Source organism: Callithrix jacchus, chromosome 1 (assembly GCF_049354715.1).
Source record: "Callithrix jacchus isolate 240 chromosome 1, calJac240_pri, whole genome shotgun sequence".
Classification (NCBI taxonomy): Eukaryota; Metazoa; Chordata; class Mammalia; order Primates; family Cebidae; genus Callithrix; species Callithrix jacchus.
The window spans coordinates 179241705-179257309 of NC_133502.1; the positions used below are offsets into that span (position 1 = coordinate 179241705).

Consider the following 15605-nt stretch of genomic DNA (forward strand, 5'->3'; position numbering starts at 1 on the left):
AAGGCAGAGGTTGCAGTGAGCTGAGATTGGCAAAGTGAGACTCCATCTTAAAAAACAAAATATATATATTTTGTTGGGTTTTTTTTTTTTTTTGCTTTTGTTGTTTTGTTTTTTTTTTTACATTGATGAGACTCAAAGTTCTGCTAAATACATTTTGTTTTTTAAGGAAAAATATATATATTTGTTTGTTTGTTTTTTAAGATAGAGTCTCACTCCATCCTATATATATGATGCTAGAAGACAGTAAGAGATGGCTTCAGTGTTCTAAAGGAGAATTATTTACAATCCAGAGCTCTATAACTAGCTGCATCATTAATTAAGTGTAAGGGGCCAGCTGAGGTGGCTCATGACTGTAATCCTAGCACTTTGGAAGGCCAAGGAAGAAGGATTGCCTGAGCCCAGGAGTTCAAGACCAGCCTGAGCAACAGAGTGAGACCTGTCTCTATTTAAAAAAAAAAAAAAATGGCCTGGTATGGTGGCTTATACCTGTAATCCCAGCACTTTGGGAGATTGAGGAGGGTGGATCACGAGGTCATGAGTTCGAGACCAGCCTTGCCAATATGGTGAAACCCTGTCTCTACTAAAAATACAAAATTAGCTGGGTGTGGTGGGATGAGCCTGTAGTCCCAGCTGCTTGGGAGGCTGAGGGAGGAGAATTGCTTGAACCTGGGAGGTGGAGGTTGCAGTAAGCTGAGATCACACCACTGCACTCCAGCCTGGGCGACAGAGCAAGACTCTGTCTCAATAATAATATAATAATTTTTTAAGTGTAAAGCCTGAATAAATTGTTCTGGATGACTGTGGTCCCAGAAAATTTACTAGCCATGTACTTAGGAACTTTCTCGAGGGTGTGGTATTACTCTATGGTCCCAGCAGGGTGGTACAAGGCCAAGGGTAGAAGCAGGGAGATACACAGTCATACAGTCAGTTTCCTGTCAACAATGGACAGACAGCATATGTGACAGCGGTTCCATAAGATGGTAACACTGGGCCGAGCGCAGTGGCTCACGCATGTAATCCCAGCACTTTGGGAGGCTGAGGAGGGTAGATCACCTGAGGTCAGGATTTCGAGACTAGCCTGGCCAATGTGGCAAAACCCCGTTTCTACTACAGATACAAAAATTAGCTGGGTGTGGTGACATGCACCTGTAATTTCAGCTACCTGGGAGGCTGAGGCAGAGAGAATTGCTTGAACCCAGGAGATGGAAGTTGCAGGGAGCCAAGATCACGCGACTGCACTCCAGCCTGGGAAAAATATATATAACACTGTATTTTTACTGGATCCTTTCTATGTTTTGATGTATTTAGATACACAAGTTCCTACCATTGTGTTACAACTGCCTACGGTAGTCCATATAGTACCATGCTGTACAGGTTTGCGGCCAAGGAGAAATAGGCTACACCATACAGCCTAGCTGTTGTAATAGGTTTGTGTAAGTATGCTCTGAGATGTTCACACAGTGATGCATTTCTCAGAACACACTCCCATCCCTAAGTGACAATGACACATATACACATGTATTCCCTATTAAAGGTAGAGTCTAATGTATTCTCTGATGCTGAGACAAAGAGCACTATTCTAATCGTCGGATCACTCCTATGGCTCTGAGGCATATCTTTATCCCTCAGTCAGCATGGGAGAGTCTTTATAATTCTATTTCAAAATTTTTAGACTTCATGCTGACATGCTCTTTAGTCTGCACTTGAAATTCCAGTGGACCCTTGACATTGGAAAAGGACTAGTTCGGGGACCTGTAAAAATCTCTAAATGGAGAATTCTCTCACTCAGGATTCATCGCTATAAGCTATTTCTGCCTTAGATATATAAACAACTCAGGCCAGGCGTGGTGGGTCATGCCTGTAATCCCAGCACTTTGGGAGGCCGAGGCAGGCAGATCATGAGGTCAGGAGATCAAGACCATCCTGGCTAACACGGTGAAACCCCGTCTCTACTAAAAATACAAAAAATTAGCAGGCATGGTGGTGAGTACCTATAGTCCCAGCTACTTAGGAGGCTGAGGCAGGAGAATCACCTGAACCCGGGAGGCGGAGATTGCAGTGAGCAGAGATTGAGCCACTGCACTCCAGCCTGAGTGACAGAGCGAGACTCCATCTGAAAAACAACAACAACAAAAAGAAACAGCGCAGCTCTCGGGATGGGAATGCAAAGCTTCCCCAAATCTCAAGTGGCCAGAGGCCAAGGGTCTTTAGGGTAATTCACAAATACTAGAAACCACCCATGTTATGTCCTTTAAAGGATACTGTGTAACATTCTCCATATTTACTTTTTCTCTTGATTTATTTGAAAAACGATGTTACTATTGAAACATATTTGCTGTTTCTCGCTGCAGATGAACTGTATTTCTCTGCCACTTGGTCAGTGCTTGGCCACCGCTTGCTTTGGCCAATTAAATGTGCACAGAAGTGCCATATGCCACTCACTCCTAGGCAAAAGCTTTAAAAGGCAATGCATGCTTCACACGGCTGCATCTTATTGACAACAGGCAAACTTTCTTCCACCAATAAAACATGAACAAGGTCGTTCCTAGCACTTGCGGCAGAAGCTTTACAAACCAGTTTACGCTTTGCCACTCTCTACTTCTGCCCTGATGAAGTTTAATGCTCCAGACAGAGGCCACTATCAGCCGTGGCTGAAGAGTGAACAGGAAGCGTAGTGGAGGTACCACTACGTTCATGTATCAAGTGAGAAATAGCCTGTATTGTTGTAAGCTACTGAGATTTTCAGGCTTGTTACTGTAGCATAACCTAGACTTTCCTTATTGATACAGTTTCATTTTAGGGTGACTTCTAGTTGGTAGTATCCAGAGGCAGTTCAACATTATCAGTAACTTGTAACTTATCTCCAAATCTCAGAGAGGAATGGTTTGCAAAACTAGTCACAACCACAGTATGTGAATTTTTCCTTTTTTTTTTTTTGAGACGGAATCTCGCTCTGTCGCCCAGGCTGGAATGCAGTGGTGCAATCTCAGCTCACTGCAACCTCCGCCTCCCGAATTCTCCTGCCTCAGCCTCCTGAGTAGCAGGAATTACAGGCACACACCACTGAGCCCCCTAATTTTTGTATTTTTAGTAGAGATGGGGTTTCACCATTGTTGCCGAGGTTGGTCTTGAACTCCTGACCTCAGGTGATCCACCTGCCTCGGCCTCCCAAAGTGCTGGGATAACAGGCGTGAGGCTTTTGTTTGTTTGTTTGTTTGAGACAAGAGTTTTGCTCTTCTGGCCTAGCCTGGAGTGCAATGGCGTGGTCTCGGCTCACTGCAACCTCTGCCTCCCAGGTTCAAGCAATTCTCATCTCAGCCTCCCAAGTAGCTGGGATTACAGGTGCCCACCACCACACCCAGCTAATCTTTGTATTTTTAGTAGAGATGGGCTTACACCATGTTGGCGTGGCTGGCCTCAAACTCCTGACCTCAGGTGATCTGCCCAGGTCGGCCTCAGAAAGTGCTGGAATTACAGGCGTGAGCCCCTGAGCCTAGCCAGATTTTTCTTTTTTAACCTGTAAGAATATTTCTCTATCCTCTTTGGACAAGATCATTCTCATTCATTTCACAAATGCTGAGAACCAACCACATGCCAGGAATTGGTGCTAGGTGGTAGGGAGAGCAATTAACAAGACAAACAGACCTTGTATCAGTAGAGGCTTTATTCTAGTGGAAAAGGCAGACAATAAACACATAACTGCATGATGATTTCAAAGCAACTATGGTAAGTGCTGTAATAAGATGATGAAGTCCAGGGTGTTAGCAGAACATTTAACAGTGGACATGACAGGCTTGGGGCCATCTTCGTCTTCTGTGCCCCCAAATATAAGTGACCTGTTCAAAGTTACTCAACCAATAAAAGAGGGGGAAACAGAACTCTATCTCCCTACTCAGGGATTATCTGGTCTTTGGACCAAACGTTGGAATATACCTTATATTTAGGCCAATAGCCTTGTTTTCACTATTTATACTCATAGGGAAAGCCGGCTGGAATATGCATGAATCAATATCCTAACCTCAGAAATACATTTTAAAAATTCAAAACAGAACTTATCATTGATATCTGGTTCACTTGAACGATTGTGTTCATGAAAGTTCATACCATTGCCATTCCTTGATTTTTACAACTGAAGCTAAAACACTCAACACACCCAGAATGGGCAATAAATGGACATGTTGGCATGATCTTCTTCAGGCTGGCACTTCAACAACACAGCAAGTTATGTACTTTTGAACAGGGTTTGAAATATTTTTCCTGAAAGTAATCTTCAATCTTGCAATTTTGCCAAATTCTTTTGCCATAATCTATGAATTATTCTACTTGGCATTATTGAATGCAAAATAAGTTTACTAAGCACCTACTATGCGCCAAACCCTAGCGATACAGGAAAAAACAAGTCTCTGCTCTAAAGTAACTCACAGTCTAGGAGAGAAGTCATGAACAAATAAAGAACTATGCTCTGATTATTGGCCAAGTACTCCTCACACTTCTTTAGAAAGCCCAAAGCTCTCTTGCCATAATGACACAGTGGGAGGAGAGGATGGGGTCAACCAGAAAAGTCATACGAAACTTTTTCCCCAAATAGGGTCTTGCTCTGTTGCCCAGTCTGGACTGCAGTGGCGGGACCATGGCTCACTGCAGCCTTGACCTCCAGGGCTCAGATAATCCTTCCCTTCCAGCCTCCCAAGTAGTGGGGACTATAGGTGTATGCCACCATGCCTGGGTAATTTTTGTATTTTTTGTAGAGACAGGGTCTCACTATATAGACCAGGCTGGTCTTGAACTTCTGGGCTCAAGAGTTCTGCCCGCCTTGGCCTCCCAAACTGCTAGGATTACAGGCATGAGCTACTGGACCTGGCCCATATTGGATTTTATTTCTTTATTTCCTTTTCTTGCTGCTCATCTTCCTTCATTAACTTCAAGATGAGCATAAAATGTTTGCCAACATCGTTCTTCATTAAGTCCAACTCCTCTGCATAACAGGGCTGGGGAAATATTAAACACGAGGGTAATCGTGCTAATACAAAAATGGGCGCCCCCTAAATCTTGTTACTTGTTTGCTCACTTATAAGAAGAGTCACCTCAAAGGCTCAACTGAATTCTAGCACTAAGATTCTTTCCTTGCTGTAGAAGATCTATACCTAGTCACGTCCATTAAAGTTACGTAGGCTTTCCAAGGAGCCTCCCACAAGTTTTGACTGAGCAGGAACGGGAGCAATAATCGTCCTGTGGTATTTCCTGCACCCCATAGAGTCCCAGAGTTTGTGAAGTAGTGGGTAAGAGGACACCACGCTGGCTTTTCAGTGGGCGCGTCCCTCCTCGGCGGCGTCACCAGGCAACCCCCGGCGGAAATGGCAGCGGCCCATTCTCGTGCAAACTGCGGTGTAACAACTGGGGCCCGGGACTCTCCGCCAACGTGGTGCACTGACATTCTGTGATACTGTCCCTTGCCCTCCATGCCCTTTCAAAGCGCTCAGCCCCCAAGTTCCCAACCAGTAGCCATTTCAGAGAGGGGCTGCTCAGGACCAGGCTTTTGATGAACCGTAACTGCTCAGGGTGCCGTCTTGGGAGAGCCACGTCAGTCCCTCTGAGATTCCACACAGCCGACAGCGGACACCTCTGAGCCACATCCGAGCCTCAGGGATCTGTCACGACGCCATCCACGGTCCTGGACCAAATCCTGCCCGGGAAGGGCGGGATCGCGACCGGACCCTCGAGACCGACGGCTGCCCGGCGCTCTGAGCCCACCCCGGCGCTGCGGTCCCGCCCCCACTTCCGGTCGGTCAAACGCCAAGTGCCCTGATCCCGCCCCCGCAGACGCCGCTCCTCTCGGAGTGAGCGTCTCGGCTTCCCTTCCGCCGGAAGTACGGCGATTTTCCCTTTCCGGCTACGGGTCCCCAAGCGGAGCGGGAGGCCGGACCCGGGAGCCGAGCGGCGGCGTCGGCGGCGGGGGCGACGGCGGCGGGGGCGGTAATGGCGGAGCTGGTGCAGGGGCAGAGCGCTCCTGTGGGGATGAAGGCTGAGGGCTTTGTGGATGCCCTGCACCGGGTCCGGCAGGTACGGGCGCAGCCGGCTGGCAGGACCACGAGACCCCGAGGCGGGGCCGGGCGGGCGGAGAAGAGGGGTTCGGGCCTGGGAGCGGGAGGCAGCCTGAACCGACGTCTCAGCCGGGCCGGGCCGTTCCTTAGGGTTCCTGCAGCCGAGAGGAGCCGGGGGGATGAAGCGCTACTGCGAGGCCCAGGCCGACCTGTCTGGCGGGTCTCCCAGGTGCCTGAAATCTCTCGAAAAGGATTTGCTTAAAGCGTCTGGCCCCATCGTGCCCCAGCAGCCGGCCTGGCCCTACAGGGTAGCCAGCGCGGGGTTTTGAACCTCGCGAGTGGAGGGATCCGAGGAGGATCTGGGTGTAGACATAAGGCAGCTCTCTCACGCCCAGTAGCTTGTTAAAACTTGGGGAACATCGTCTCTAGACTTACTGTTGAGTAGAAGGAACTGGAGGGCATCTTATATGTGAGGGTGCTCTTTGAAGAGGGGAGAGAAGGAGGAGTTGTGTGTGTGGGTGGTCCCCAAGAGGTAGAAATTTCTCATGGCAATAGTTTACCTCTACCGGGGAGAATGATGTGGCCTCATTCCGACATTGAAACTTTACTGTCTGACAATGTCGTGCATTTTTTCAGAGTTAAATTAACTCGGTGTTAAAAGGTTCCAAGCTTCCCTGTAGAGTGAATATGGGACCTGCCAAAAATACTCATTGGCTTCTGGCATGGCGCTTAGAACAGAACGTGTCCTTAAATTGTATCTAAAACGTACTTACAAGTTAGTCCTAATGCTTAAACTTACTCTTTTGAGTGTCTCATGTCCTCCTCTCTTCTTAGGTGATTGTAAGCGCACTGATACTTTAAAAGTTGGGCTATAACTAATTACTGCTTGATTCCTAACAGAAAGCCACAGGACCCATTGTATTAGAAGAAGGTCTTCACTCGGGCGCTTGAAGATATGGTCTTTACATCTCTTTCCAATATTCCAGGGGAGGGATCCCTACCTGTTTCCCTGATACTGACTTTTCATGCTATATGTTGATGCTCCTATAGACATTATATTGGATCCCAGAACTTTCCAAACCTGTGGTTCCACCTAAAATCTTATCTGATGAATTGTTACTTTACTGCCTAGGTGCCAGCCAGTACAGTAGTGAGTATCCGTCTTACTTAGACTTCAGATCCACCCATGGCTGTAATGGATGAACATGCCACCCAGCTCCCCTTCCACCACTCTGCCTGCTGGCGTGTTACAGTGCTCTCCTCTACAGTACAGGGTCCTGAACCTTGTTTCTCACTGGCTACTAATATGTAATGGCTTTCGCTCTGTGCTGATGTGTGACAGTCACCTTGTTGGCCTTCTGTGTCCAGGAAGAATTATAGTCACTGCCCTAAAGAGCTCAGATCCTCAGTTGGCAGAAGGCCCGTAGTTGAACATAAAGTGAATTTTGAACCATTGAGAAGACATTCCGCTTCTCTTGAGCCAGTGGTTGAACTCATATTCTTGGACAACCTGCTCCAGAGGGAGACCCTCTGTTAAATGCTGACCTAATGTGGATGGTTGAAGCAGTGGTGTTTCAGTGAAAACTTCATTGGAATTGTTCTCAGCTCTGAAATGCACCATTGACTGGAGCAGTAATAAGCCCAATGGAGACAGGGCTGTAAGTGTGTTCCTTCTGAATGTTAACAGCTGGAGGTCCATACTATCTCCAAGGATTTGAAGGCCTTTAAAAACTAAAGAAAAAAACAGGTTGGTGGGTAATTTTAGGTTTATTGTCTATAGATTTGCATTGGGCAAGCATGGAATGTTAGAAATCTGTAATGCTGTATGTTTATGGTAAACTTACTCAAAGGATCTCATATTATTTGGGCATCTGGAAGGTGATGGTTCTATTTCTTTGTTATGTGCACAGCATGTTGCAGAGATGTGATTTTTCTCCCCATTAAACAGAACTTAAAGACAGTATATTTAAATGATTGCCAAGTTTTTTGCCCTTTTATATCTCCTCAGAAACCCCAGAGACAGTCTCTAAGGCACTCTTAAATTTGTCAAAGAGCAGTAAAGTGTTTCATGATCAGTTTTTCTAGCAGATCATAATAGAGTCTCAGTTGACCCTGCTGGGATTTGAACCTGCAGTTTCTATTAAGACTGGTGTGTGAAGTCCAACACCTTAACAACTAGGCTTCCCCTCCAGCACCTTGAAGTCTCCATGTATATCCTTTGGACACTCTGCAGCAAAATGCATCAGTTGTTAGTTTACTCTGAGCATAGTATTCTTAGATTGAAAAGGAGTCTCTGAAGATGTCAAATAAAATGTAAAATTTTCCCAAGCAACGTGAAGCCTAGTGAGTTAATGCTTGGCACAAGCAGTTAATTTACATCCATTCTATAGGGTGGTAGAAATGTGATCTGGGCAAATCAGAGTGGCTCAAGCCTATAATCTCAGCACTTTGGGAGACTGAGGTAGGAGGATTGCTTGAGCTCAGGGGGTTTGAGACCAGCCTGGGCAACATAGCAAGACCTTGCCTCTACTGAAAATTTTAAAAAAATTAGCTGGATGTGGTGGCCCACTCCTGTAGTCTCAGCTATTCAGCAGGCTGAGGCAAGAGGATAGCTTGAGCATGGAGATCAAGACTGCAGTGAGCTGTGATCGCTCCACTGCGTTCCAGCCTGGGTGACAGAGTGAGACACTGTCTCCAAAAAAAAAAAAAGAAAGAAAGAAATGTGATCTCATTCAGTTCCATGGATGAAGATCTAAAAACTGCTGGATATTTAAAAAAAAAGTCAGGTCTACTTTTCCCACGTCATTGGCTGGTTAGCCAAAGTAGTGTTTCTTCAACTAGTTCAGATAAGACCAAGTCCTGAGGACTGAGTAGTTCATCCTGTTCCACAGCCGTCCTCTGCACTTCTGTGCTGTCTAAGGTTACAAGGGGGGCCCCTGGGTGAGTAGATCCAAGTCTGGTTTATGTTGTTCCATTTTTCTAAAAATATTTTAAAATGTTCCTAGAAAGTCTATTGCTAGAAGCTAAGCAAGGTCAAGCCTGGCTGGTAGTTGGAAGAGAAAGTCTACCACCTGATAATTGAGTAGCGCCTGTCATCACGTACAAGCTATCCCTTGTTAGGATAGCGTGATGCCACAGTGTGTTATAGATTCACAGCAGCCTTCCACTAGCTGTCTGCCAGTCATCACCTAAATAGAAATTGTTCTCCTGAGAAACTACTAATGCTTTTTAGGACTTTAAAAAGCCTTAGATCTGTTTTGATCAGATAGACCCATTCAATGCCTCTGAATTGTATGCTACAGAATATGATGTTCATACAGAATGTAATCTAAATGATGTTCAGGGAGTTCAGCATCATGGTGGCGCTACATTCAAATCAGTGTGACCAAGTCATTGTAGAATCAGTAGAAAGTAACCTTCTGACAGATTTTTAGGCCTGAACCTCTAATTCACTGGCACCTTTTTTGGGGAAAACGTCGATTGACGCAGAGCCTCAGAAGTTCCACAGTCCTCCTGAAAATCCCTCCCAGTGCTGCTATTTCACACTTTAAGCCTGAGCAGTAGGTAATTTGGAATGTGTACTGGACACCCTGGGCTGAGTTAGAACTTTAGTCTTTTAAGATTCTGGCTTTTTAGGACGAGCACTAAGTTTCTTTTTAAGAGGACACTGTACATCTACCTTTAAAAGAAAAAGCCTCCATTCATTGGCCGGTGGGTTCGTCCTGCGAAGCTCATTGAACACATGGTTTTGACTCCCAGTGTAGTCAAGTGTACCGAACACTCGAGATCTAAGCGGTACTCCACTGAGACTGTCTTGTACATGTCCAGTGATTGAATAGCTCAAGTCAGCATTTCACAACAGACTCACTCCTGCCTGTATACTCATTTTAGCTTTCATACACTTGAAGGAAACTAATGTCTGCAGGAAATCCATGGCTGCTCCTGTAGCTTTACACAGTTGGGACCCAGTAGAGTACCTAGCACAGTGAGTCTTCCTTAAAGGGTTTTTGATGATGTCACTGAGTGTATATGCTTCACCGCATGTTAATGGAAGTGCTGAACTTCATATTGGGTGTTGGAAAATAGATAGTAAATAAACCATACATTCCACTGTATGTCTTTAAGGCTTTTCTCATTTCAGGTGAGAAAATTTATAATGTGATAATTTATCATATAATTATTTATTTTGGGGTGGAGACAGGATCTCACTATGTTGCCTAAACTGGTCTCGAGCTCCTGTCCTCAAGCAGTCCTCCCACCTCAGCCTTTCAAAGTGCTGGGATTATAGGTGTGAGCCACCCAAATCTGATAGTCCATGTGTATTGTCAAACTTTGGTTTCTTCTGAAGTGCCAGTTATTTCATAGATAGAAAGCTCCCTAGACCACAGTTCTCAAACTTGTGGCCCGTGGGCTATAGAAGACTTACAGTGGGCCTGCAGGCATGCTTTGTTTAACCCACAGCCTGGCTCTTAGAAACTAGAGTGATTATTGGCTGGGTGTGGTGGCTCATGCCTGTAATTCCAACACTTTGGGAGGCCAAAGTGGGTAGATCACGAGGTCAGGAGTTGGAGACCAGCCTGGCCAACATGGCAAAACCCTGTCTCTACTAAAAATACAATAATTAGCTGGGCATGGTGGTGGGTGCCTATAATCCCAGCTACTCAGGAGGCTGAGGTGGGAGAACAGCTTGAACCTGAGAGGCGGAGGTTGCAGTGAACCAAGATCGCTCCTGGGCAATAGAGTGAGACTCTTTCTCAAAAAACAAAAAGCAAAACAAGAGACTAGAGTGATTTTGCATTTTAAAAAATGAGATTTAGGGCTGAGTGGAGTGGCTCATGCCTGTAATCCCAGTACTTTGGGAGGCTGAAGCAGGCGGATCACTTGAGGTCAGGAGTTCAAGATCAGCTTGGCCAACATGACAAAACCCCATTTCTACTAAAAATATAAAAAATTAGCTGGGTGTGGTGCCACATGTGTGTAATCCCACCTACTCAGGAGGCTGAGGCAGGAGAATTGCTTGAACCCAGGAGGTGGAGGTTGCAGTGAACCAGGATGGTACCACTGTACTGCAGCCTGGGCCACAGAGCAAGACTTCGTCTCAGAAAAAAAAAAAGAGGCCAGGCACAGTGGCTCATCCCTGTAATCCCAGCACTTTGTGAAGCAGAGGCAGGCAGATCACTAGAGGTCAGGAGTTCGAGACCAGCCTGGCCAACATGGTGAAACCCTGTCTCCACTAAAAATACAAAAATGAGCCAGATGTGGTGGCGCACACCTGTAATCCCAGCTACTTGGTAGGCTGAGGCATAAGAATCACTTGAACCTGGGATGGAGGTTGCAGTGAGTTGAGATCATACCATTGCACTCCAGCCTGGGTGACACAGACTGTGTCTCAAAAAGAAAGAGAAATTTCTAGTTTCCCTAGAAAAGATCTGGCCACATTGCTCCCACAGCCTGCACAGTGATACTCGGCAGGAGCTGAGTAGCTGCTGCACTTTTCACATGAGGTATTCACACTCTCTGGGTTGCCTTTGTTCCTGTCATCTTGCTATTGTTTTATACCGTTCTTTGGGATGGCTAATTGACAGTTTTTTACTTACCTTTTTCCAAATTGTGAGCCCACCGTCTCTGGTTTTTATCTGAAATTTTCTAATGGAAGGACCTCTGGATGGAGAATTAGGTCTGAGTTTCCGGTAAGCGGATGTATGACCTGGGCTGGGTTGGCCTTTCCTGGCATTTGATCTGTAGGCTGTTTCTAGATCTTCCTTGGAAAAGAGATCATGGGCAGCTGAATTTAGGGAATGCAGGATTAAATAAAGGTGAATTGGTTTCTTTACTGTAGGACTTCTCAGAACCTTTACCATACTTATGTGCATTCACTTCTACAGGGGTGTAAGGTGTGTATTGTAAATGTCCTGAAGTTACATCACTTCATGCCCTCTTCACGGAACCAAATCACATTCTGTGCGTGAAACCCAGGAAATATGGAGCTAGATAATTTCAGCAGTCCCTTCAAACCCTTCAACATTCAGAGCTTCCATCAAGCTGGATCTGGAAAAAGCTCATCATGTTATTTTGGTCCTTCTGCTTTCCCGTGTTATATCTGCTGTCTGTTCATATTCCCTCTCTCCCCTTCTTTCTGTGTAGTCTTTATTCTGATATTTTATCTTAGAATTATCCCAACTGAAAATGTTCTGCATTTGGAGTTTTATTACAAAGATTTTGTTTGTTGGTTTTGGGTTTCTTTGAGGCAAGGTCTTGCTCTGTTGCCCAGGCTGGAGTGTGATGGCACAATCACAGTTCAGTGCAGCCTGGACCTCCTGGGCTCAAGCAGTCCTCCCACCTCAGCCTCCCAAGTAGCTGGCATCTGCCACCACACCCGACCTACACTTTCATTCTGATACCAGGTGGTTACAAATCACTTGCAAGACCGAGTAGTGTGATTGGAAGTAGTGATTTGATTCAGATTACTTAGCATTAATAGAAGATCCACTGAGTCCAAGGCCTCTTGCTGGATGCCGGGCCAGTACAAAGATAAATAAGACAAGTTTGTCTCGGCTCACTGCAACCTCTGCCTCCCAGGCTCAAGCGATCCTCTCATCTCAGCCTCTCCAGTAGCTGCCACCATCCCCCACAGCTAATAAGGGCTATTCTCATTTTATATTTGAAAATAATGAGCTAGAGGGAGATAAAAAGCAGTTTTCTCAGAGGTACACATAGGAATATATGCAGTAGTTCTTGGACCCATGCCCTCTGCATTTTAAGAAGGAGTTGGTTCCTTAGCAGGGGTAGTTGGGTAGTTTTTCATCTCAATGAGATGGCTACAGCTTTGAGACTGAGTCTCGCTCTGTTGCCAGGCTGGAGTGCAGTGGCACGATCTTGGCTCACTGCAACCTCTGCCTCCCAGGTTCAAGTGATTCTCCTGCTTTAGCCTCCTGAGTAGCTGGGACTACAGGCACATGCCACCATGCCCAGCTAATTTTTGTATTTTTAGTAGAAACGGTTTCACCATGTTGGCGAGGCTGGTCTTGGGGAGCCACTGTGCCTGGCCTAGCAGTCTTTAAACAGCATTGGAGGGGTGCTGGTGGAATTAGTTGGAAGGGAGGGGGAAAGCTAATGGGTGTGTCACATTTAGGGCCTATGGTGGGAGTGACCCACCTGAAACAGTATTTCAGCATAGAGCTTTCCCTAATCATCTTAGCATTCTGCCTGCAGATGGCCTCTCAGTATCCACTTTAAATTGAACAGATGTGTGATGAGCACCTTCTGTGTGCCAGGCATTTTGCTATGCATTAGGAAAGTTGTTCTTTAACTTTTTCAGAACATGAACCTTTCTGAGACTCAGAACTTTGATCTTCACCCCAGAAATATTTATTTTTATTTTATTTTATATTTATTTTTCAGACAGAGTCTCACTGTGTCGCCAGGCTGGAGTGCAGTGGTGCGATCTCGGCTCACTACAACCTCTGCCTCAGCCTCCCGAGTAGCTGGGACTACAGGTGCATGCCACCATGCCCAGCTAATTTTTGTATTTTTAGTAGAGACAGGGTTTCACCATGTTGGTCAGGCTGGTCTTGAACTCCTGACCTCATGATCCACCCATCTCGGCCTCCCAAAGTGCTGGGATTACAGGCGTGAGCCACTGCGTTCGGCAGAAATATTTAAATAGTTTAGGATGTAATTTTGGGAAATTATGAATTTTCTAAAACTAAACCCTAGGGCTCCCAATTAATGACTCTGTCCTAAGGGTACCAAGATGATGGAGACAGATTGAATCCTCAGCTCTCGATAGTGGGGAGACAGTATAATCAATGGGTCACTCAGTGAGAGTATGCTATTTAGATATAGTTTATAAGGTGACTGGCAAACTCCAGTAGTGGAGTATTTAATTCTGCCTAAGCATAGGAGGGGTGAGGTTGTCAGGAGAACCTCTTAAAAAGAGGTGCATCTTACTCTGTTGTCAAGAGAATTGTAGGGCAGGATTAGCCAGGGCGCCATCTCTGATACAACAATCGTTCTCATTGAGCCTATGTTGTTCTGGGTGCCAGGCAGGATTCTTATATATGTTCTTTCATTTGATGGTCACAGAATTCCCGGGGGTGGTGGTGTGATGTGATTCTTAAGACACAAACTTGAGGTTCAGATGGTATGAGTGCAGGTTCTGGTTCTGCCACTTACTGGTTTGGCTTTGGGCAAGTTATTTAACTTTCAGACTTAGTTTTCTCATCTGTAACATAGAAATAGTTGATGATAATATTTTTTTTCTCTTTAACCAGTTAAGAGGTGGTAGTAATAATTTTAAAAGTAATAGTTAATGTTAGAAATTAGGAGGTTACCCTGGGTGGTAGGTCGGTAGTGACTGAAGAGGGGATGAGGCAGCTTCTGGGGTGCTGGTGATGTTTCTTGATCTAGGTGCTAGTTACACAGGTGTTTTTGTATCTGCAAATTCGGTGAGCTATACACTTAAGGCCCATGTCTTTTTCTGTATCATTATTGTTCTTCAATAAGAGTTAAAATTGGAGGCATTTCTGGTTCCTTACCATGTACTGCCTTGTTTCTAGTGGTTTACATTTGTTATCTTGTTATCCCTGTGGATACGATTCCAGGCACACTAGTTCCAAATCCCACAGTAAGAAGAATAGTAGCTACTTTGGAAGGTCACTGTGAGATTAAACAAGGGCACTTGTCAGGCACTTAGTAGGTAGTATGTTTGCTGCACTGTCTTCTTTGTAACATAAAAGGTAGTGGGATGCAGGACTCGGACTTGCCCGGAGGGACCATGACTCCAAGCCTGTCTTTGAATTTGTTACTAGCCACTGGGCCTACTTCCCTGGCTTCAGACTCTTTCTTCCTGCTCTGGGTAGTACAGACTTGCAGTCCAGCCTCCCTTTGTCCCAGGCAGGGCCTCTCTGGGTGGCTGTGCCACACAGGTTCTGGGAAAGGAAGTTGGGTTCCTACTCCTCGGTGCTGGTGCGAGCCTTCACCTCTGCTTGTATCTGTGCGAATCCACAGGATCTGTGTTGAGTAGCACGGACACATGTGGATGGCATCCAGGTGGCTTTGCCTGTTTCTGATTGGCATAGAGTTGTAGTAACAATGAAGTTGTGGGGATATTTGCAGTTCTTACTTGGATTTATTAGGTGAACTACTTTATTGATGCAATTTGTCAGAGAATTTTAGTCTTGAAAATGTGCGCAAGGAATAATTAATAGCCATGATTTCTAACTTTAGTGATTTGTATATCACCTTTATGGTTTTTGCCATATCACTGGACCTTCAATACATGATTTACTTAATATTCTTACATTTAGATTATTTATTTTGAGACGGAGTTTTGCTGTGACACTCAGGCTGGAATGCAGTGGCTTGATTTGGCTCATTGCAACTTCCACTTCCTGAAGCGATTCTCCTGCCTCGGCCTCCCGAGTAGCTGGGATTACAGGCATGCACCAACTAGGCATGCCCAGCTAGTTTTTGTATTTTTAGTAGAGATAGTGTTTTACCATGTTGCCCAGGCTGGTCTTGAACTCCTGACTTCAAGGGATCCACCGGCCTTGGTATCCCAAA

At 45.5% G+C, this 15605-nt stretch overlaps 1 protein-coding gene across 12 annotated transcripts in view; it reads left to right on the forward strand.

Annotated features, from left to right (window-relative positions):
• The first annotated feature begins 5888 nt into the window (after positions 1-5888).
• The window catches only part of FUBP3 (far upstream element binding protein 3), a 57609-nt gene continuing 47892 nt past the window's right edge, over positions 5889-15605 (forward strand). For 7 of the 12 annotated variants that reach the window (XM_009004217.4, XM_009004225.4, XM_009004221.4 and 4 more), the window contains exon 1: positions 5889-6060. In XM_009004217.4, coding sequence (XP_009002465.1) covers positions 5977-6060 — 84 coding nt within the window. In that variant the 5' untranslated portion in view covers positions 5889-5976. Of the gene's footprint in view, positions 6061-6941; positions 7789-15605 lie in introns of all 12 variants that reach the window. The other 5 variants (XM_078329612.1, XM_078329630.1, XM_078329618.1 and 2 more) reach the window with 2 other exon arrangements.